Raw genomic sequence first — 24,576 nt, 5'->3', positions numbered from 1 at the left:
ATTCAAGTTAACAACAGTAGGAAATTTATAAACTGCAGGAAGGAGAGTATGACCCTCACCATTGCCCCCACCCAGGGCTTTTCAGAACGAACACATTCCAAGTTAATATCTAGAGTCTTTTAACCTACTTGAAAGCAGCTATCATTAAGCTCTTAAAAATTTCCAAATTTGGGGGCACATTTAGCCCTTAGAGTCTCATAGGAATGAGCTGCTTCAGGCACAACCACAAAATGATGGGTTTGCCAAACTACATGACAACCACTCTCTCCATAATTTTCATCTTAAAAAATGAGGGAGTAGTTGGAGATTGGTTTTAAGGTCCTTTCCAGCTCCAAGTAAAGCTAGTTTATAGGAGAAATGCCTTATAAATGGGTGAAAATGTAAAAATCTCTTTGAGAACTTTAGGAATTATTTTCTCCTACCTAAATCTGTCACTTTTGGAGAAGTCAGCTTATTTGGGGAAAACGTAACTAATAGAAACTCTTAGCATATTATAAAATGCTAAACTTAGAAAAACAGTATGTGATGGCGTGTTTGTTCTTTTTGTTTAGAGTTTATAAATTATGGCTTTAGTTTCATTATAATTAATTGGCATTCAGTTCTCTGTTCTGGAAAGTTCTTTTTCTTTTGTTAATTATTTTAACAAAATCAAACCACAATTTATTATAAAAGGAAAAGTTTTTTATGGCGTGGGGCTGAATTTCAGGTTAAGTAATATGGGGTGAGGGGACATGGCAAGGAGGGCTCATAACTTCCACAAAGTCCTAAACATTAATAGAGAAGAAAACCAAACAATGCTCAGAGATCTCAAAGCACTCTAAAAACTTTATCTCATTAAGCTTTTCACCCCCTGTGCAGTAAGTATTCTGTTAGCCATACAGGTGAGATTCTAAGAATTTCAATTAAGTTGTATTCTTGGTACCACAGAGCTCAAATTATACAGTTTGCCAAAGGAAATGTGTGCTGTGTCATTCTAGTGTGACTTCAGTGGAGTTACCACCTCATTTCTCCAAAACAGGCATAGTGTAACATCGTTGTTACTTTACATAATTCTTTTCGCTATTATACTGTGATTTTAAAATTACTGCTAATGATTCCAGTTGAAAATTTGCTTAAGGCATTTGCATCTGTTTTCCTTCTAATTTGCGTGGGTTCATTTTTCAGTTGCTTGAATTCAGATCCTGTTTACTCCAAGCAGGTTTCTCTGGGGTAGAGGGCAGGGCAGAAGTGGACAAAATGGCTATTTGTGGTGTCCTAATTATTTGTACTAATAGCCTGGATTCCTGGGGCTTTGCCCAGATTCTACAGCAAGTTGTTACACTTCCTATTTATATATAATGGTGATACAGGTGTCAATATTTGTTTTCTTATTTTACTAAAGTATCTTGAATTTTAATCTTTTCACTTGGGTTTTTAGTTATCTTTTTGAGCAATATACAGTAGTGTTTTCTCCATACTGTTCTCTCCAAAATATGACCAAACATCACAGGTTACATGATATTAAAAAAAAAAATGTATTCCTCATAAAATTTTACTTTTTTTGTAATAATTATCAAAGTTTAGATTATACTTACCTTGTTTTGGTCAATTGTACACCTATAATATTTGAAAAAATAAATCTTAAGTAAAATTAATCTTAAAAATAATTTGCTTATAAAAAGAAATTATTTGCTTGTGAAATAATTGCATAATTTGCTTGTGTTATCAGTTTTCATACCAAACTAAAAAGTGGGAAACTCGGATTGGCTTTTGAGTATAAAATAAGGTTCCTTCTACAAACTCTTGATTACTGATGCCAAAGAAATGAAAAGAAAAAAAGTTTATTCATGTTAATTTCTTTTAGAAATGACACTGATTGTGGGTGCTCTTCTAATTACAAAAGCAATGCAAGCAGTTGCCAAAAATATGATAAATATTCCAGAATACTACGATGGATACATTTTAGTATAATGTCTTCAAGGATTTTCTAGGCCAGCCAATGCATTTTAAAAAAACTTTTATTTATTTTTTTTATACAGCAGGTTCTTAGTAGTTATCCATTTTATACATATTAGTGTATATAGGTCAATCCCAATCTCCCAATTCATCAAGCCAGTGCATTTTTGAGTCAGGTTATCTCAACTGAATGATCTAATAATACTGATTTTGATTTTGTATGAAGTAAATCAGCCTCTTATTTATTACCCAGCCAGGATATACGTAGTTGTGGCAATAAATACCAGTGGATATTTCACTCTTGAGTAGAATATGTGGTGTCCCTAAGAGGAATTGTAAATTGAGCTATTGTTGGTGAAGACTCATTTATCTTTGTATATGTGTATCCTCTATGGCCAGCTTGCATACAAAGTGATGTGATATCTTGGTATGAGATAACATATAGTGACCTTTCTCCCTTTGATTTTAGACATCTAGGACTTTTTTGTGGTAAGGATTGTTGAAACTGTCACTAAAAAGTATATATAGAGAGGAAACACTTGTTTTTTTTTCTTCTGCAAGAAGTTAAAGCTCCCATTGTTGTAGAGGTACTATTACAGGACTTTTATCTACTTTTTAAGAAAGAATTAAATTTAAATTGTTTGCTGTATACTTTTGGAAACAGCCTCAACATAGAAGAAAACAAGTAAAGAAGTCATGTTTACTACTAGTTTTCTCATATTCTTAACCACTGAACTTACAAGTTATGGTAACCTTATTTTAGCGGTATCTTAAGAGGAACAAACATTTTCCTAGTACAGCAAGTATCACCTGCAGGTGGCCTAAAATAAGCATATTGAGTTAACTCCAGAAACAGCCTATAGGCTGTGAGGTGGAGTTCAGATAGATAGTGAGATTTCACAGAAACACTTGGTGTATGGTATAACCAGATATCGAGATACCAATTGATGCATATAAAGTAAAATGAGAATACTAATAGCTTAATTTAAATATCCTTTGTAAAACTTGATGTTAAAGAGAATTTAGGGGCTTCCCTGGTGGCGCAGTGGTTGAGAGTCCGCTTGCCGATGCAGGGGACACGGGTTCGTGCCCCGGTCCGGGAAGATCCCACATGCCGCGGAGCGGCTGGGCCTGTGAGCCGTGGCCGCTGAGCCTGCGCGTCCGGAGCCTGTGCTCCGCAAGGGGAGAGGCCACGACAGTGAGAGGCCCGCGTACCGCAAAAAAAAAAAAAAAAGAATTTGATGTTAATGTAGTGAAGCCTCTCTACTTAAACACAGAATACTGAGTTACTTGTATACACATAGCCAGATAAAGAAGGCTTGAAATTGAATTTATTATGACGTGTATTCTGAGTAGAAGGAAAGATAATTTAAGTATAAATAAAGGCATTAATCAATTTTATAAAAGCCGGCAGATTTCAGGTTAACTCTTCTTAGACTTTTCAGTGTTGTTATATTTGATAGATCCGAGAAGATGGTCTATTTTATGGCAAGGAGAAATTATGTAGAGTCAGAATTTAAGAGGAGAAACCAATGAACAGCGCAAAAGAATATAGCTTTTTCATGAGTGGATTTCTGTTTTTGCTGATGAATCATTTGGTCATTGAGCATTCCAACAAGTATTTCTGGCCCTTTAATAGCCAGGTACTGAAAACACTGCTTCTTCCTTTGGGTTAAGTTCTTAAAACTTCTTGAGTTTTAATTCACCTGTATAAAGAATATATTTTAGTGCTCGCTTCAGCAGCACATATACTAGAATTGGAATGGTACAGAGAAGATCAGCATGGCCCTGTACAAGGATGACATGCAGATTTGTGAGGTGTTCCATATATTTTTTTTTTTGAGGTATCATGTTGTATACCTTAAACTAATAGAAAGTTATATGTCAATTATATCTCAGTGAGATGGGGAGAAAAAAGACTATATTTTGAAGATGTCCACACATTGATGACCATCAAGACTGATTTATTGTTTAGCATGCTGTTGATATAATTTTGTAAGTCAGATTATATCTTATGGGGTTTTATTTCGTCTCTGATCATTTCCTGTATAATCTTTGCCATTCAGAAAGGAGACATTTAATATGACATGCACAGTGTAAGGAAAAAATAGCTCCCAATGTGTGCATTTGTATTCCCTTAATATCCCAGCTTAAGGTGATATTTCTTATTGGACTGTATGTATGTGTACATAATATGTAATGTGTAAATGTATATCTTGGGGGAAAAACCTGAGTTGAACTTTAAAACTCTGCATGACTGCTTATTAAATATTCAAATGGTACTGAGATCCCTGGTCAGAATAAAGGAATCCATCAGCAGATCTTGTAGACTTTCCTGGTAGTTCTCCAGATTGATCAGTGTCTACAAATCCCATCCCTTCTCTCCTTTTGTGTAGGAAAGCTGAACAGTTAGTGGCTACCCCTGTCAACTCTACTTATCTACTTTGCACTTAACAAGTCTCATTTCCTTACTGCAAATGCGCTTGTGCATGCGCACACGCATACACACGCACAAGCACACACACACACACACACACACACACACACACGCCTACCCCTAGGTGAGAACATTTTTATTATCAGTCTTCTCCTTCCTCATCCTGTTTCTAGTGATCTCCGGACTTCGGGAAACTGCATAATAGCTTCTTTTCACGAAATGCTTGGGGACCTCTTTATAATACATTAGCTAAGCATTACGGTCCCCTGATGAAATGTACTAAATAAAAAAATGTTTTCAGATACGGCTAAGAATGCATATAATCTATCCTTACAAAGAAAATCCTCCACAACTGTTACCATGCCTGATGTACATCTGCTTGTAATACTAGCATAGGAAGCTGTCTGTGACGTAGTATGATATGCACATTGCATGACGTATGTAATAGGATGCACATATTTTTACTTCTTTGTATATTTCATCCATTCAACAAAAACTTTTTTTATATGCGTTAATTCTATAGCATATTGTAATTTCCTGCAGCTGTTTGCATTTTTGCATTCTAGTCCCTTGATTAGAATTTTTTTTTCTGCCTATTGAACTCTTATTTATTCTTTCAGAACTTAACTGAACCGTAATCTGTGAAGCTCTACCTGTTTCCCCAGTAGTAACTAGTCCCTCTCCTAAGTGTTGGTGCCCTCTGTCCTTACTCCTATTGTCCCACTCATAGCATTGTCATGTAATGATTTATTTATATAAATATCTGTTCTCCTGCTCAGTCCTGAGCTCCCATCACCCAACCTTGATTCAAGTAACTAACATGTCTTCTACTGAATGGAAGAATGCCTGTTTATTACTTCGCATTGCTCCAGGCCATGAGTTGATATGCATAGAGCATTTTGAGAGCTCTTTTATTTCCTGTGTCTGATAAAGTAACATCAAATGTATTTTGTGATTCCAATTCTTTAATTCTTATCCATATGCTTATTGAGATTTTTTTTAAAAACTTTATCGAGGGATAGTTTATATACTCTAAAATTCATGCATTTTAAGTGTACAGTTGAATGGTTTTTAGTAAATTTACACAATCTTGCAATCATCATGGCACTCTAATTTTAGAACAATTCTTTTACCCTAAGAAGCTCCCAGTTGAGGCACTTTAAAATATTGCTGGAACCGTCTAGAAATTTCTGTGTGGTGAGTTGAATTGGATGACCTCAAAATGTGTCACTGTTTTTGGCTCTAAACTGTGTTGGGCACAACATACTTAAGGGAGGCCTAGATACTTAGTGGTGCTGTGTCCTGAAAGAAGAGTGCACGCTGGCAATAAGGGACATAATTTCCTTTCAGGGGCTTACTCCGTGGTGCACTCTGTGCTAGGTCCGTTATGTACATCACCTTATATGAAATTCAGAATATAATAAGCTGTGATGTAGATGCCTTCTTCATTTAATACATAAGGACTGCAGAGGAGGATAAACAAACGAGGTCACATGGCTAGGAAGTGGAAGGGCTACGATTAGCTCTTTGGCCTGACTACATACCACATTGCCTTAAACATTCAGCAGCTATTGCTACATGTGGAGTGATTCCTATACTCCTATAAAAACATAAATCTTAGGAAACATGTAAGCCGATTTGAAGAGTTGTTATTTAATCTGAAAAGAGAAGAGCTGACTGTGTTGAAAGGATAAACTTTGAACTCAGCTTTTTCTTTGACTTGGTTCCATACAGTTTTGGGGGTTTCTTTTTTTTTTTTTTTTGGCTGCGTTGGGTCTTCGTTGCTGTGCGCAGGCTTTCTCTAGTTGCAGTGCACAGGCTTCTCATTGCGGTGGCTTCTCTTGTTGCAGAGCACGGGCTCTAGGTGCGTGGGCTTCAGTAGTTGTAGCTCGCAGGCTCAGTAGTTGTGGTGCACAGGTTTAGTTGCTCCGTGGCGTGCGGGATCTTCCTGGACCAGGGCTTGAACCTGTGTCCCCTGAATTGGCAGGTGGATTCTTAACCACTGTGCCACCAGGGAAGCCCAGTTCCATACCGTTTGGTCTGAGGGTGAGTGGGCACATTCTGACTTGAGTCAAGCAGACCTAGAAGAGCGAAGAAATAGGGTCGTGTTTTAACAAACTATAAAATATTGAAGCCATTTGGGCTGTCAGCAGAATTTCTGATTGAGTTTGCTTTGGGGATTGTTTCTCTTTTAAGTCATAAAATGTTAACACTGGTTGGTCTTTAACAACTCACAAGGTCAGTTATGTCAGTTAGAATATTGGTTTGGCTGCTGTAGCAGAGGTTTAGTAATGGCTTAAATAAAATAGAAATTTATTTCTCTGTCAGATAAAAGGCTAGGTGGGTAAGCAATGTTTGGCATAAGAGCTCCACAATCATTAGAGATCCTGCCTCTTTTTATCTCACTGCTCTGCCACCATTAGCACATGGCTTTCACCTTGGGGTCTAGGATGGCTGCTTTAGCTCCTTCCATCACATCTACTTTCTGGCCATCAAGAGGAGGAACAGGCACAGAGGAGGACATGTATTTTTTTCCTCCTTTAAGGGCCTGACCAAGAAATTGCATGTATTACTTGTCATCTTATCAGATAGAACATAGTTATAGGGCCACATGCCCTGTGAGAGAGAATGCAGAAAATACAGTTTTTATGGCCGGCATATCCAACTGAAAATTCAGTTGTTATATTAAGGAAAGAATGAATGTTGAGAGACACTTGGCATTCTTTGCCCCATCCTTCTATGAAGATGAGTTTAATATGAGAAGCATAGAGGGACTTCCCTGGCGGTCCAATGCTTAAGACTTTGCGCTTCCACTGCAGGGGGCACGAGTTCCATCCCTGGTTGGGGACCTAAGATCCCACATGCAGTGTGGCGCAGGCAAAAACAAACAAAAGAAACCCAAAAAAACGCAAGCGCAGACTTACATGTAAGAAGGAGGGAGATAGGGGACGCTTCAGGCCAAACTCTTTCTTAGGGTCTCTCCTTTTTTAATCTGGAAGATTTGACCAAATCTAGATACTTCTGTTGAAATGATTCCCCTAGGCTTTGAAGACACCACTCTGTCTGTTTAGAAGTTGGCGGTGTGTTAGTCTACCTTTTATGACGCAGTGTCAGTTTGAATTCGTGTTCTTCCTGGAGAAGTGTACGCAATGGCCCCACGGTTGATATCTGGGTTGGGAGTACTCCAGAGCAGCTTCTACGCTGGTCAAGTCTGGATGCATTTTCTTTCTTCAAAATGTTTCTAGGAAAAAAATTCTCTGCTCGTCAGAATGCTGTTTTAATTAAGACATTATTCAAGATAGAAAGCTTAAAATTCCTATGGTTGGCATGCATGCAAACTTTTCTGTAACAAAACAGCATTTGTTTCTTAGAGAACTGATGATATTCTGGAGTCCAGAGTTCATACTCCAACCTCAGTACTTAACTATGACGTGGCCTTGACTAAGCCAGTGGATGTCTTAACTTTTCTTAGTTAATAATATCTTAAAACAGAGTTTAGAAGTACTTTCTCTCATCGTAGTATATGTATGTAGTCAACAACTATGAAGTCCTTTAAGAATGTGGGTGTCCATGGAATTTTCTGGCAGTCCAGTGGTTAAGACTCCATGCTTCCACTGCAGGGGGTGTGGGTTCTATCCCTAGTCTGGGAACTAAGATCCTGCATGCCTTGCGGTGCGGCCAAAAATAAAAATAAAAAAATTAAAATGCTGGTGTCCTTGTTTTCATTGTTGGTTATTTGAGATGACAGATAACTTCAACTTTCTTTAAGGATGTGTTTTACTCACAGTTAGCTTGAGCAACAAGAGAAATAAATGTGAAGATAGACCTAATACTTGCCAACATGTCACTTTATGGCATTCTTCTAAAGGCATTTTTGATAGGAAAAGGTTATTTTATCTCTTGAGATTAAAAAGCTTGAGTAAGTTTGGTAGGCAGGATATTTCTTGTGATAACATACGTCCTTTTCTGAGAATGTATTTTGGGAGACATAGATTTCACCATAAAGCCTTAATTGTTTGAAGATCTGCATGTCACTATTACATTTCAGGCAAGACTAATTTTAGCCAAGTTCACTGAAAATATTTACAGTATTATCTCCAGTAATTTCATCTGATTCCTTTTTAGCACGCTTGCTGCCGGCAAATTATACAGAGTGTCAAATAACTGCTGTCTGTAGAAGTGGCGAGTGGTTTCGTGATTCCCTCCCTGTTTGTGTGGGTGAGTTCTCTCCACTCTCTCTGTAGCCTGCATCCTCACTGATGTTTTGTTTTTCTCTTTTGCAGATGACATGGTTGGTACTGCCTGGCATGGTAGAAAGGTGAGTCATAAGCTCACACACAAGCACCAGAGCAACAGAGCTCATGGTTATTTATAGGGGAGAATCCTTACTTTGAAAAATTCATTAAAGTGACTAATGAGCTCCTCCATGTCTTAGTGACAGAGTAATGTGCCACGCGAGTCAAACGGTGGAGCATGAGTCATCTGCTGGTGGAGGCCTTTTCCACTCCATTCCCTTTTTATTTCCCTCTCCAGGGTTGTGTGGTTCCTTTACATCAGGATTTAAAAGTCTGCTTGAGTCACCATCACTGACTCAATTGCCTGCTGTTCTGAGGGGGCGATGGAGTTGCTAGGATATTCCCGGGAATACCTTCCTAAAGCTTTATGCTCTCAGAGCCCAAATCAGTGGACTTTCATGCAGCGAGACCCCATCCATCCTCTGGTGTTTTCTGTTCTTACTGGGAGAATGGATGTATGAGGGACTTGGGCATGTTAGAAAGTGATTATAAGATGTCAGCCTCCACCCTTGCCCTTGGAGGAAGAGGCTGTGTCCTCTAGCCCCAGCTGTGTTCCAGTTTGAATGGGGTTCCACTAGGATATGCTAGATGTCTTCATTTTTATTGAGAAATGTGTTGCTGAGTCCTTACATTTGAAATAGCGTGAAGTGTCAGATGGTAATTAAGCTCTGTTCCTCTCTTAGAGAAGCCTGAGTGATGGCTAAGCTTTCCAAGAAAACCTGTTGCAAAGAGCTGGGCTTGCTTGGTCATTTGCTAAATTTAGGGCTTCACAGTCATCCTTCGTCTGCAAAATAGCTTTGAGTTTGGAAGAGATCCAAAGGAGTCACAGCTTTGCAAAGGGGAGACCCAGGGACCCTACTTCTGTGAAGAAACCTCCATGACCAGCTTTAGGCAGGGTTTACAGCTCATGTTTATTGATTCCATGTTATGTGCCAGGTGTTGGATGAGAACTTGATATATGTTTGCTCATTTAACTCCGATAGCCTCCCACCATCCTACAAATGAGGACACTGAGGTTAGGAATCCATTTTGTTTCGCAGCTACTTTGTAGCAAGGCTCTTTCTTTGTAATGCATTTTACATGTGGTTTTGTATATTTTAATTGCTTTATTTTAGTAAAATTCCCCTTTAAAACCTTTAAACTACTTATTGATGGCTACAGTGGGAGTGTGCCCCTGATGGTCAGGTATGGAAGTGATGGTGGTCAAACCAGACCAGAATCCTAGAAGATTACAGAGAATTAGGGCAGACAGCGTAGAACTCAAGAGGGATGGAGTTTGGGTCATCATCTTAATTCTAGTTTGGATATCTGCAAGTGACACAGTATTAATTCAGGTTAGTGCATTCCATCCATTAAAGAAGAAATTTATATACCACAGAGGTACTGTAAAAGGAATTTTTAAGTATGTTGGTAAAAATCATATCAAAAGAGATACTGGTTATGACCAGGAAGAATTAGATTCAAAGAGTCAGAGAATTTCAGTACTTGAAAATTAATTGAGACCAACCCCCACCTCATTTGACATAAAAAGTGATATCCAAAGAAACTGAGTGCCATGAGGCTACATAATTAGTTAGTAAATGATACAGACACAAGGTGCTCACACCTCTCTCTGTAGACCTAGCAGCCACGATCACAGTTGTAGCTGGAGCCTTAGATAAAGACAAAGAATGCAAAGGAAAGGATCCATCTGTTTCAACAGGCATTCACTGAGCAAAGTTTATCACAGAAGATGAATTGGATCCTTGCCTTTAAGAAATCAAATTGATTTTACATGGGGGGTGCGAAATGATCTGGTGGAAAGCCATCATAGGCTAGGTATTGAAACTGATGTCACAGGGGTGGTTGTGGCACCTGCTAAGAACTAGTCAGAAATGTAAGTGGGTTTTATAAATCGGTACTTTTGGATAGGAGAAGGAGCAGCTATGTCTGCTTGAGTTAAAGGAGTTACTTGTTATATTAGTCAAGGCAGGCCAACTGCTATAACAGACCACCCCAGAATCTCAGTGGCTTAACACTCTAAAGGTTGATTTTCCCAGCACGTCACAGTCTGGTGTGGATCAGCGATCGGGGCTCTGCTCTACCCAGTCATCCAGGGATCTCAGGCTCCTTCCATCTGGGGTGAAGGTGGTCCACTCTTCTCTTGGGCCTTGTGGTTCTCTGCAGAAACATCTGCATGCAGCCAGCAGATGAGGGAAGAGAGAGGAAGGATGATTTTATGGGTGGTTTCATGGGCCAGGCCTAAAAGTGGTGTCCCTCACTTCTGCCCTCATCCCGTTGTCTAGAACTCAGTCACAGGCTACAGCTAACTGCAAGGGAGGCCAGAAATGTCATTAGCTGTGTGCCCAAGAAGAAAGAAAGACTCTGAGTTCACAGATCACCTGAAAGCATTCTTACTTACGTATTACAAGTGATTTGTTTATAGCCTGCCCTTTACACCATCCCCAAATGGCATAACTATCGTTGGTTACCATACGTAGGTTTCATATCTCCATTGAGGAACAGCAGGGTTCTTTGTTGTTGTGGGTTTTTTCCCCTTTCACTGATTCTACTTCTGATGTATGCGATTTTCCAAACTCTCTAGAACTATAGCCTAGGGCCAGCTGACTATCACTAAACAAGTCTCTATAATCAAACTAAGGTATTATTATCATACAAGTAAAAAGTACATAATTACGTTATAGAGGAAACTTACTCTTTCCACTTCCCTGGAATTATAAACATTTTGTACAGCTGGAGCCAGGAGGTGGTTGCCATAACAACCATGGAAAAGCTAAAAATAGCCCCTTTCATACTGTATTGCTTAAGGTGGAATTATGACATGTTATGGTGTTTTAGGGCAGGCAGTTCTCTTTCATGTGGGAAATGTTTGCAAACTTTCTTCCACAAAGCAATATTTGTATAATGTATTTGGATCGCTGTTTCTAATTATATATCTGACCTCCGTGATCCAGGATTCTTTTCTGACATGGAACCCTGTTTTGATATGTTTCTCAGTCTTTTTGAGAATCTGTTAGAGAACTGTCTGTACCAATTTCTGTGTTATGTTTAAGCGTAAAAAAAAAAAAAGTAATGACCCTCCAAGAGCACACTTATATGCTCCCTGATAAGAAGCGAAAATATGAAGAATTGGGATATAGTCTTTTGTACAATCTCCCTTGTCTGCAGTCACACTCTGTATCAAGTAAGCAGTCCACATTAGGACCGACCCTGCGTTCCATTGCTTCACAGCAGCATTTACGCCTCCCCGTCTTCCCCCTCTCACCTGCAGTGTGGAGCAGTGATGAGAGGGTCCCAAGGAAGGCAGAAATCAGTGACTTACTTCATGGAAGACCTGTCACTTCCTCTATGACAGTAGTATTTTTGTAAGAGCTGTGCACAAGGATACTACAACAGTCTGATAGAATAGTGGGGCATGTAAGGAAGAAAAGAGGCTTGGGAATTTTTTTTATCCGAGTGATCATTAAGGAGAGTTTTCTAATTGGGGATTTCACAGGACAGAGGGAAGTCTAGAAAGCATAGCTATAGGAGGCTATAAATATAAGCTACTGAATTTTATAGGGTTTTGTGTGTTTAATGTCTCGCTTGTGGGAGGGCTAGTCATTGAAGAGAATAATTTTGGATGAAAAGGTACTTCCTTATCTGCAGTGGTTTCTGCTTTGTTTTTTGCAGTATTTTAATTCTAGTAGATCCTCAATAACTTACACCACTGAGACACCATCGTGTGGCTGTTAGCAAATAAGCAACCTGATGAATTAAGAATGTTGTATCACAGAAAATATTACTTGACTTGTTTATTTGGATATTTGTCATAGCAAACTAGAAATGTGCTGAAATATGAGAATCATGAGTCTTCATTATGGAACTTCAGCAAATATTCTCAATGTACCTTCCTGTCTTAGAATTGTTCCCCAAGTCCCCAGAAAATGAGAGGTTAACCAGGATTTGGTTTTATGTTTGTTTCTGTGTGCAATTAAGCGCAGCCCATTTTGTCCTTCTGCTTCATATAACAGAGTTGTCATGAGTCTGGCTGTGCCATGGAAACTGGTTTGACGTCACTAATTCTGCTTAGATGGGGGATTAGCGCTAGACAAAGTAGTTGATTTTAAAGGCGAGTCCTTTGTGCCTCGTGGTCCCAAATGTTCATCTCCATCTCTATGTAAAGAATAGATACTGTATACAGTACAGGGATTGAGACAGCTCTACAAGTGTGTTATTTGTGATTCAGACAAAACTAAGTCGAATATCATTATCCTTGGAGAGAGGGAGAGAGACTTTTATGCTGTCGTGTGTGGGGGGGGGGGAAGGCTTTTGGGAGACAAACCTTCTTCGTAGCACAGTGTTTTTGTGGAAGGGGTGTTTTCTCTGCTGTTACTTTGGTGCAGTGATAAATGCTGTCCTTTCAGTGTTTACTTAGCTCTAGTGCCTTCTCGCTTTATACTTCGTTGGTGCTGGATTTGCTTCCATGCATCTTAGAGTGCAAATATGGTGTTTTGAGTAAAGTACCTTCCAATTCTGACTTTTCACTAACTCAAACTAACTCTACCCCCTAGAAATTTTAAATTAGGGTAGAATATTTAAGAAACAAAAATCTCACTTGCCTCAAGGAGTAAACAAAGCACGTGCTTGCATAATTGTAGCATATTTGACTATTGGTCTGTATCAGTTTTGCAACCAGGAACAAGGTTTTTATTATCTTTAAATAAATTTTCCTGTATTGAAATCATTGCTTTGGTGAGTGAAGTTTTAGGAATCAATTTTGGTGAGGTCAAGATGTAATTTTTAAAATGTTTTTGATAACATTTAAACTTTAATTTTGGAAGACTTTTAAATTGTATTTCATTTGTGTGGAAGGAAATAAAGAATGTAAGATTTTTGTTCAAGGGCACATGCAGCACCTCAGCCAATTTGAGTATCATCCAGCCCATAATCCCGCTGATAAAACCAGCAGTGTGATAGGTTACAGTGAAAAACAGCATCTTCTACAACTACTTCAAATTGGCTTTTCTTCACTTGCTGTGAATGAGTGAGGACATAGCAATTCCTGGTTACATGAGAAAACGTTAAAATAAAGCACTACCTAAACCTACAAGGATGCTTGGGGCTCAGGATGGGGTGCAACTTGTCAGGATTTGGGGTTACTTCTCAGAAAGCATATTGTATTGCAGAAGATACAATAGCTTTCTTAGCTTCTACTTGATTGGGATCTGCCCTTAGCTTAAAGGTGACACATTCCAGTATATCATAAATATATTTCACTTTCTCTTTCTCTTTTTTAATAGATTTATCGAGATATATTTCACATATCATAAAATCTACTTATTTAAAGCATATAATTTGATGGTTTCTAGTATATTCACAGAGTGTATCATCACCATGATCTAATTTGAGAACATTTTTAACACCCTATAAAAGATAAAGATATTTTACGGGACTTCCCTGGTGGCGCAGTGGTTAAGAATCTGCCTGTCAATGCAGGGGACATGGGTTTGAGCCCTGGTCCAGGAAGATCCCACACGCCTCAGAGCAACTAAGCCCGTGTGCCACAACTACTGAGCCTGTGCTCTAGAGCCTGCGAGTCACAACTACTGAGCCCACGTGCCACAACTACTGAAGCCCATGGGCCTAGAGCCCGTGCTCTGCAACAAGAGAAGCCACCACAATGAGAAGCCCATGCATCACAACGAAGAGTAGCCCCCGCTCACCGCAATTAGAGAAAGCCCATGCACAGCAAGGAAGACCCAACACAGCCAAAATAAATAAATTTAAAAAAAAAGATATTTTAGATATCATAAATTAATACCGTATTAAAAGTCTCAGTAACCAAGGTGGTTTTTAACCCATTTCGATCAAAGGAATGTCTCACAAATATAGATAAAATGAAATTACTAGATACTCATTGCTAATTCACCAGTTTTTACCTTAGAGTTATTGGGTTCTAACTCCTGATAGGCATTCTTACTCTCTTAATATTTAAAAAGAAAAGCCTTTTCTGTCTGTGTGAGAGAGGCAAGCAAAAACTACAAGAATGGTGTAATTAATACATTGACTAAATATTTCCAACTTTCTTCAAAACCGTAATATAACAATTTAAAATTTGAGATTTGATTTCTATGTCCAACGTGTTAATGGATTTCGCCACTTAGGAAAGTGTATATAACTATTACTAATAAGGACTTCAGTTCAAAAACAGAAACAAAAAACAACAGCTCATTTTCAGTGACTCATTAAGCGGAGGGTCCAGACTTCATTTGATGGTTGAAGTGGCATCTCGCCTAGAGGCTGGCAGATGGACTGGGTGACCTTTGGGAATTATATCTTTTCAGATTTCTGTCTAAAATAACTTAGATGCCATTTAGTCATGTTTCTTTTATTATTTTGTAGAAGAGCAGTCTGTATCGTCCTTTTTAAAAAATACTTAAAAATTAGTCCTTAGGAAGTAAATTCAGACCAAGAATAATGAGAAACTAAATTGAAGGAAAGGAACCTCATCTAGAGGGCAGGAGGCAGGTGGGGCAGATTGCAGTAGCTGAATAAGGGGACCAACCCCCTGAGAAGAATGGATTTGAGGGGGAAAAGCTGGCTGTTAATTCTGTCTAAAATTCCTAAAACCCTAACCTCACACTTTACGCAAGCCATATACGACTGCTGACAACTTGTATGTTTTTACAGCATTGCTTTCCTCAAACTAATTTTCATTTATTTGTAGACTGAGTAATTCCTGGTAACTTTCTGACTTTGAACTTTCATTAGTCGCTAAAAGTTACAGAAGAAATTGAGCTTTGCCTCTTGGCAAAAGAATATGGTTTGATGAACTATAGAGTCACATGATTTTAAAGTCAACTCTACATTTAGTGCCTGAGAGCAGGACATAACCATCATTCGTGTAAGTACCTGTTACATGCTCAGGACCGTGCAGAGTATTTTGAGGAAAAGTGTAAGATAAGGGCTCTGAGGTCTAGAAGCTTATGGTTTTTTTGAGGGAGAAGAATGTTTATACTCATAGAATGATTAAATATGACAGCATGATAGTATGTGGTGATATGCCAAATTAAAGGCATACAAGGAGTATGAGAGTGTTTTTAAGAGTAAGAATTCTTGGTGCTATGGCCAGAGAAGACCTCAGAGAATAGAAATCAACTGGAGGAGACTGAAGATCTAATCTGGTCATGCCCCTGATTACTAAGACTGAGAAATGAGCTAATTGCAAAGAAGAGCTATTTTTATTTGATTGAGTTATGCCTCTTTCACTGACCAAGCATGTCACGTGCTGATGAAAGGCAAGGAGAGATGTGTGTTAGAAAAACAGCCAGGATATTCTGTTTCAAATAATTAGATATCTAGATCTGTAATTTATAAACAATTATATATATGATTTCATTCTGTTTACTTGCATCTTCCTTTTTAGATCTAAAGGGGCAATTCTGAACATCTCCTCTGCCAGTGGCATGTACCCAGTTCCACTGTTGACCTTGTACTCTGCAACTAAGGTGAACAATTTTTTAGTAAATTGTGTCAGAAGAAGAATAACGAATACTTTTCAGTCTGAGAAATGGGCATGGAACTTTCTTGAAGTTCTAGCCTTAGCAGTTTTCAAATGGACGGAGAAGAAAAGGAAAATAGCCAACACTAGTTTCAGAGGAGCCAGAGCTGGAGATACACTGACTGGTATCAACAAATGAGGCACCAAGATCTCAGATCTGCAGATGCTTTTTTTCTCCCAGTAGTTTACTGGTTTTAAAATTGGTATTTGTGCTTCCCAACAGGGAGCTGGTCTGGGCCAGTTAGCTCAGCTGATCAGAACATAACATAAATGAGTCTAAGAATGGGGATTTGATTCATGAATGACTCAGCATACAGCTTAAGTGCCATGTCCACAGAGCTTAGAAGGATCGCAGCTAGTCAGCACATAGATACACAGTATGCACAAGATAGATGGGGGAGTGTGAGTTTTTGCCACATTCTTCAAAGTTCACAGATATTTATTGCCACTTCTGGAGTGAGACAAGAACTTTCCAGACCTCTCTGTAAGATGCCATAATTTTATACCACATCACCATTCACCTCTTCACGTTACTACTAGGACAGTAATTTAGAATGCATTTTGTACTGCCTGCAGTCAATAGCATCATTTTCAAATATGTTGTTGAAGCATAGGATACATCTCTGAAATAAAAATGACCATTGGGACGCTGAAATTAAACAAGCTTTTAGGGGAAAATGAACAAAATAAAATGCACAATAAGAACTTGCAGTATGACAGGAAAGGAAAAGAGCAAAATGCCTGCCCTCTTTTTCACTTTGTCCCCTGGAAAAACTTAAAGTGACTACGCACTGTATTTTGAAAAAGCCTGGCTCTGCCCCCGCCAGCCCTGCAATCTGCTTGCTTTCTATATATCTGAAACATGCAGTAGGCATGTTTAAAATGAACACCATGTTTCTTGAAGTGACTGGTGAACTTCAACTTCTTCTTGCCTGTTCTGCTCCACGGACACAAGACTGTCACAAACTAGGACCTTAGTAGAGTCATCATTGATACTTTGCATTTCAAGCCTGAGGTTGAGTCCACCTTTGTAAAAAAATGGCACATTCTATTTTACAAATAGATTTAAAGTCGTTCTATTGGAAGAAGATGGGCTGTCACGTTCACCTCTACACTTCTTGGATCTTGCCATCCCAAAGGACCAAGAGGACGCTTGCTCTTTTCTTCTCTTTACTGACAACAAAATCCCCATAGAACAGACTTGAACAGAATTCATACTGTGTTTCTGTTTGAATGGCAAGTGGGGAGGAGGAATGCATCCTTTGTTATATAATAAGACGTTCCTTCTCGGAAAGTCATTTTCTGAAAAAAGAAAAGATAAGAGCCTTTTCCAGTTAAATCAGAATTTGATCTGGATATTATATTTGGTAAGAGAACACTTAATTTAGTGGCAGATAAAGAAAACTTGAGGTTTTGAAGGTTTTTTTTTTAAGGTCTCTTCTGCATTTGAAATGAAAAGAATGATTAGAAACTATAGTGTTAAATGGTTAGTTGATTATTTTTGTTTCCATGGCTACAGATCAGGCAGATTGATGTAATATGTGTGTTTGTGTTCTCACTCCCACCCCCTCCCAGGCTTTTGTAGATTTCTTCTCTAGATGCCTCCATGAAGAATATAAGAGCAAGGGCATCTTTGTGCAGGTGAGTGGAGTTTGTTTCAGTTAAGTATCCCTGTTTTTGTGTGGTTTCCACAGCAACTGTTGCTGTCTTGGCAACGAAAGAAAATCACATTCCTAAGTAAGTGAATGTGACGTTAGCACACCATTAAAGACATGGTTTCTTTTCCTTTATGCACTTAAGTCTAGATTTTAAACAATTTACTAGAATTTTTAAGTGGTAATACCTAAAGTAGAACTATGCAGCATAAACAGTTGGTGCATAATAATTGTAAGTTCTTATCTTATTTTGAGAGAATTAGACTGTCAATATCTCTCAGCTGCCAGGTATGCAAGGAGTGCCATGACTATTCCAAAGCCTCTGTCTAATAATCACAAGAGAGGAGAGAGCTGAATAAAACTGAGTTTTACTAGCACGAGGATGACTGCATACAACAGGATGATATAGGTGTGGTAGTGATCTTTTACTTTTTTTTAATTGTGGTAAAATATACATCACCGAAAACACCATTTAAATCACTTTTAAGTATGCAGTGCAGTGGCATTCAGTACATTGACATTGTTGTGCACCCATTACTACCTTACATCTCCAGGACTTTTTTTCATCCTCCAAAACTGAAACTCTATTCATTAAACAATAACTTTCCATTTCCCCTCCCCCCAGCCCCTGACAACCACATTCTACTTTCTATCTCTGAATTTGACCACACTAGGTACTTCATGTGAGTGGAATCCTACAGTATTTGTCTTTTTGTGACTGGCTTATTTCACTTAGCGTAATGTCTTCAAGCTTCATGCACGTTATAGGATGTGTCAGAATTTCCTTCATAATCCCGTTGCGTGTATATACCACATTGTGTTTATGCATTCATCTGTCGATGGACATTTGGGAGGCTTCCACCACTTGGCTGCTGTGAATAATGCTGCTATGAACATGGGTGTACACCTATCTTTTTGAGACCCTGCTTTCAATTCTTTTGGATATGTACCCAGAAATGGAATTGCTGGATCATATGATAATTCTTTTTGTTTGTTTTGAAGAATCGCCTTACTGTTTTCCATAGTAGCTGCCCTATTTTACGTTCCTACCAGCAATGCGTAAGTGTTCCAATTTCTTCACATCCTCAGCGATACTCGTTATTTTCTTTTTGTTTGTTTGTGTTTTATAGTAGCCATCGTTATGAGTGGGAAGTGGTATCACATTGTGGTTTTGATTTGGATTTGCATTTCCTCAGTGATTAGTGAGGTTGAGCATCTTTTCAAGTGTTTACTGGCCATTTGGCTATTTTCTTTGGAGAAATGTCTATTGAAGTTCTTGGCCCATTTTTTCATTGGGTTGCTTGCTTTTTATTTTTGAATTGTAGGAGTTCTTGATATAGTCTAGATATTAACCCTTTATTAGGTATATGATTTGCAAATATTTTCTCCCTCTTCGTGGGTTACCTTTTCACTCTGTGGATAGTGTCCTTTGATGCTCAAAAGTTTTAAATTTTGATGTAGTCCAATTTATCTATTTTTTGTTTTTGTTGCCTGTGCTTTTGGTGTCATATCCCAGAAATCATTGCCAAATCAAATGCCATGAGGCTTTTCCCCTGTTTTAAAAAAAAATTTTATTGAAGTATAGTTGATTGTCCCCCCCATGTTTTCTTTCAAGAGTTTTATAGTTTTAGCTCTTACATTTAGGCCTTTGATCCATTTGACTTAATTTTTATAGAGACCTTTGATTTTATTACGTAGCTAACAGATACAATGCTGTGAAACTACAGTGCAAAATACAAGAGGAAGCAAATGTAGAGGTTTTTATGGGTGTCAGTCTCAAATCAGTTGTTGCTCAACACAAAGAAATAATGGTTCACAGTATTTCCATGATTAGGCACATTTTTTAACAATGTCTTGGGAGAGGTTGCAATTCTTACCCCTTTCCTGCTCCTGTCCACGACCTGCCCCCACCTCTTCACACATCCAGTGTTCATTATGGCTTTTAATTCTGTGAGCCTAGTATTTTCCTTTTTGCACCCTGAAGCCTCAAATGATCAATCATAATAATAATAGGTAATATTTGAGGGGATGCTTTTCAGGAACAATGCTGAGCACTTCATATGTATCCATGTATTTCATTGCATCTCATAATGATCTTATAAGATGGTGTTGATCATCATCATCTTTAAGTTTATGGAAGTTGGGGTTCAGAGAGGTTAAGCCACTTGCTCATGTTGAACTGGACTCAAGTCCAGGTCTGTTTGGCACCAAAGCCTTTGTTCTTAACCACTGGGCTACTTGCTCCAGGCCTTCAGGACAGCACTGAAGACTTATTGGATCTATCTGCTTAGGCAGCCACGAACCAGAAGGTGCTGGGCTGCTTAGTTCCACTTCCTCCCTTATATCTTTAGGGTAAATGTTTCCTCGTCTTCCAGGGTCCGTTTAGAGCCTGCTTCCCCTCAGTCCTTACCTGAGGTCTCCCCCAAGGGATCCTTCAATGTCATAGCCCTTTGGTGTCATTCCGATTTGCAGCTCCACATAAATATAGGGTACCCTGGGGAGAACAGGGTTTTCAAGAATCTTGAATTTTATACGGAGCTACCATACGCTCCCTTTTCCCGTTTCCTTGACACCAGTCACTTTAATGCTAATAGTTTGAACCTGCTACGTAGCATGTGTTATATTTTGGTAACAGAAAATCGGTAAAGCACTCGGGAGGTCAGGCATCGTGTGCCACACAATGTGCCATTTTCTCATTCTGATGAATCTATTATATTCACGCTATTAACTTAACAATTTTTAAACACTACTGAGAGCAAGCAGGAATCTTAAAGGTCCATTGGTGGGTGACCCAGAGTCAGCGTGACCAGAAGCTGCAAGTGTTTCAGTGACAAAGGGAGTCTTAGGCCTTGTGAGTATAGATGATCAATTTCTCAAATTCCGTGAACAGACAAGACTGTTTCGTCTCTCACTTTCAGGTCTGGTTTCCCTCAAAGATCTTTTCTGCATATGGTCTGCCTATTGATCTGCTGTGACTAACAGCTACTACAAAAGCACATTAGCATTTGTTTTCTGAAATATTTTACTTTGACAAATTTTTATTTTTTCCTAATAATGAATTACAAATGATGTAATTTCATTGATCATTCTCTTCCTTCATAGGAATTCATTCATGGTTTAAACTTAGAATGAATTTGGTGAAAAAACAAAAACTGAAATGTTTGTGAGGAAAAATACAGTTGTTATTTCTGTGTGAACACATCAAACTCTGAAGTAGAAGAGAATCTCATATTAATTCTGACCAAAGGGATTAAAGAAAAAAAAATCTGGTCTAAATGAAGCTCAGTTAAAAAATTATTGGTTTTTCTCTGGTGGTATGTTGTGTCTGCACGTTTTTTTGGACTAGGAGTATTTATCAGCTAGTTTTCCCTTCCACTCCATCCCACATACTGTTTCCTGGGTGATCTTATTAAAAACAAGTCAGATGACGTTGCTTTCCTTCAGTGTCCTCCAGTGGCCAGCCGTCATGTTGAGGATTGAATTCAGACCCCACGAGGCCATTGCCTCTTGCCATTCCATCACGCCACCCTGCGTGCCGACCAGAGCGGACACTGTAGTGTCCAGTGCATGCTCTGCCCTCTGCGGTGCCCCTGACTGGCTCCTCTGCCGGCACGCCTTTGCCCTCACTCCTCTGCAAGTCTCCTCTCCACATCTCCTCCCTGCCCCACTCGCACCGGAGCCTGCAGCCCCCGCCCGTCTTTCAGGGCTTCAGCCTCATTTCACCTGCCCTGGGAAACCTTATCTTGGCCGCTGGGCCCTTGTGGTTACACCTTCCCTTCTGCTCTCTTACTCCTTATTATATACCTCTGCCTGATACTCTCTGGCCCAGGACTCCCCCCACTCCAGTGTATTCTTGAGAACAGGCTTTTTATCGTGTTTGTCTCTGTGTTGCTAATGGCACGTGTAATGTGGGGCATACCAGAGACCTGCCATTTGCTGGCATCACAGAGGACCCTGGCTATGCATGGCCATGCTTGGTGGTACACAGTCCTCTGTTTTTAAGGCCTTTTGAGCTTCTTCTGTGGCTCCCATATGCCTCTGGTCTTGAATTTTCAAACTCTATATCTAGAGGGTTTCCAAGCTAATGCTATGATGCCAAAATTCAGTTTCTTCTAATCTTTGGAAGGCAGGTGCTCTTTTTAGGTCTACCTCCATGTGAAGATGCAACAGATTGCTCTTTTGGGAGAGGAAGAGGGTATGGTTTTCAGATCTCAGCTCGTCTTATATTAATTCCTTGTTAATATTTTTTTCTTTGCTTTTTTTCTCTCCCCATCTTTCCCTCAACTTCTTTCCTGTAATTTTTTAAGAGCATTTAAAATTTTCTTCATGAATTCAGATTTGCTAATATATAAGCATTTCCTGGAAACACAAATAAATAGTAGTAACAACATGTGATATAAACGTCCTAGAGGTGAATTTTGACTCTGTTGATGTTTGAATAGCGGATAAGAAGTACATTCTTGTAAATCTTATGGAAAGCGTGCTCTGTTGGTGAGAATGATCTGTTCTCATTCTTACCCTATAACTAAAACCCAATCAAAATTATGCCTCTTTCAAAGGGCCAAATCCAAAGTGCTCTGACTGGCTAGTTGGTGGGCCCCATTACCAGGCTCTGTCTCTTAATACTAAGCAAGTAAGAAATAGCTGAAACTAAGATGACATCCTAAAACTATACTCCTTGAACTCTTATTCTGTAAAACTTTCACAGGCCACCTTGTTTCTTTTAAACTTTTTATTTGGAAATAATTTCAAATCTATAGAAATCTTGTAAAAATAAGAATAGTACAAAGTACACCCCAGTACTCTTTACACAGATTCACTTATTGTTAACATTTTACTCCATTTGTTTTATCATTGGGAAGTGAGTTGCATATATCATGTTTCTTTACTTCCAAATCCTTTGGCGTGTATTTCCAAAGAATAAGGATATCCTTATAAATAATCACAATATAGTTACCAACTTTAGAATTAACATTGATGTAGTGTTTTCATCTGACCTACCATCTGTATTCTAATTTCTGACCTCATAGTATTCTTTTTTTTTTTTGGCCACACTGCACGGGTTGTGGGATCTCAGTTCCCTGACCAGGGATTGAACCCGGCCCACAGCAGTGAAAGCCCAGAATCCTAACCACTAGCCCACCAAGGAACTCCCCCTCATAGTATTCTTTATAGCATTTTTTACCCTCCTGTAAAGAATTCAGTCTAGGACCAGGTGTTATATAGTTCTCCTGTCTCTTTAGTTTCCTTTAATCTGGGATACATCCATAGCCTTTCTTTGTCTTTTATGACATTAACATTTTTGAAGAGGACAGTACTCCTCTGCTCTTTTTAATCACACATTTCTCACTTGGGGTTTCTCTGATGCTTCCTCATGGTTAGATTCAGGTTATGCTTCCCTGGCCAAAATGACATATGTGACATCGTGTCCTTCTCAGGGCATCACATCCAGAGACACATGATATCCATCTGCCCCTTATTGCTGATGTTGATTTCGACCCCTCAGTCAAGGGGTTACCCAGTTTCTCTGCTATAGCGTTACTGTTTTTTTTCCCTTGCGCTAATAAGCAGTCTGTGGGGAGACACTTTGAAAACCATGCAGATGTCCTGCCCCCTCTCACAGTTTCCCCTAGATTTAGCATCCAGCAATGAATGACTCTTCACAAACCTGCCTTATGAAGAGCTTTTTGATGCTAAAGAATTCATGAAGCCCTGGATATTTACCCATTTCAAAGTAAGAAGTCTTAGCTCCCTCAGTCCAGGCTGTGGTTTTATGCAGACCACATTGATTACTGGTGTGCTTAGAGGTGGTGAGGAAAGGATGCCGAGCCTAGAGTCAGCAGACCAAGGTTTTAGTTCTGTTATCACCCCTCCGTGGTCTAACCCACAGAAAGCTGCTTCATTACCTTGAGACCCGGCCTCCCCCTCTAGCACGTGGGGACACGTGATAATGCATATATAAATAAAACATGGGAAACTCTGAAACATGAGCATGAAGTAAGGAAAGAAACTTGCATTTATTGACTATCTACAATATGCCCCATGTCTTCACCTATTTTGTTATCTCATTTAAGATAGATGTTAACCTAGTCCCATTTTACAGACAGAAAGCCAAGAATCGATAGGAATCATGTAACTTGCCTAAGGTCAGTGAGTGCCTGCCACTGGCCAGCTCTTCAGCCAGGCAGGGAGGAAACAAGTGAGTGAGACATGGTTCTGACCTCAGGGCACCCACAGAGAGAGCCAGATATTTAAACACATTACGTCGACAAGGGATAGTAAGTCCAAAACCAGAGTTGTATATTTTGTTCCACGTTTCTTCAGTCAAGAAATACTGAGCGGGGACTACTAGGGCGGTGGGGATGCAATAGCAAAAAGACAGACGAAGTCCCTGCTGTGGCAGAGTTTATATTTACTGGGAAGGAGACAGACAATAGCAAGCAAACGAACGCATGAATGTGATTATTTTACATAGTGATCCGCTCTGTGAAGGACCTAAAGGAGGCTGCTGTGTTGGGTAATGTGGGGAGGTATGGGGAATTTAACCATCTGGATTGACCGTGAGGGTTTGAATAACGCCGTGATCTGTGCTCTTTCTGCCGTGCCCTCCTGCTTCTCCCCGGGGTGTTACTCTGCACCATAGTTTTCTTCCTTGGAGCTGCGAAGCCAGGTCTCTGGAAGTGCTGTCAACAAGGAGATCATTTGCTAACT

General features: G+C 39.2%; 1 protein-coding gene and 1 non-coding gene across 4 annotated transcripts in view; both read left to right on the top strand.

Annotated features, from left to right (window-relative positions):
• The window catches only part of HSD17B12 (hydroxysteroid 17-beta dehydrogenase 12), a 189,510-nt gene that overhangs the window by 155,533 nt on the left and 9,401 nt on the right, over positions 1-24,576 (top strand). For all 3 annotated transcript variants that reach the window (XM_067749340.1, XM_067749339.1, XM_067749341.1), the window contains exons 7-9: positions 8,656-8,690; positions 16,076-16,157; positions 17,786-17,851. In XM_067749340.1, the coding sequence (XP_067605441.1) occupies positions 8,656-8,690; positions 16,076-16,157; positions 17,786-17,851 (183 nt within the window). The remainder of the gene's footprint in view (positions 1-8,655; positions 8,691-16,075; positions 16,158-17,785; positions 17,852-24,576) is intronic.
• On the top strand, positions 3,663-3,768 carry LOC137231395 (U6 spliceosomal RNA). The gene has a single exon (XR_010946517.1). It is a non-coding gene; the product is annotated as a U6 spliceosomal RNA (small nuclear RNA).

Source organism: Pseudorca crassidens, chromosome 9, assembly GCF_039906515.1.
Source record: "Pseudorca crassidens isolate mPseCra1 chromosome 9, mPseCra1.hap1, whole genome shotgun sequence".
NCBI lineage: Eukaryota > Metazoa > Chordata > Mammalia > Artiodactyla > Delphinidae > Pseudorca > Pseudorca crassidens.
The sequence above is the reverse complement of the archived record's forward strand: the minus strand, read 5'-3'. Positions and strand labels throughout refer to the sequence as shown.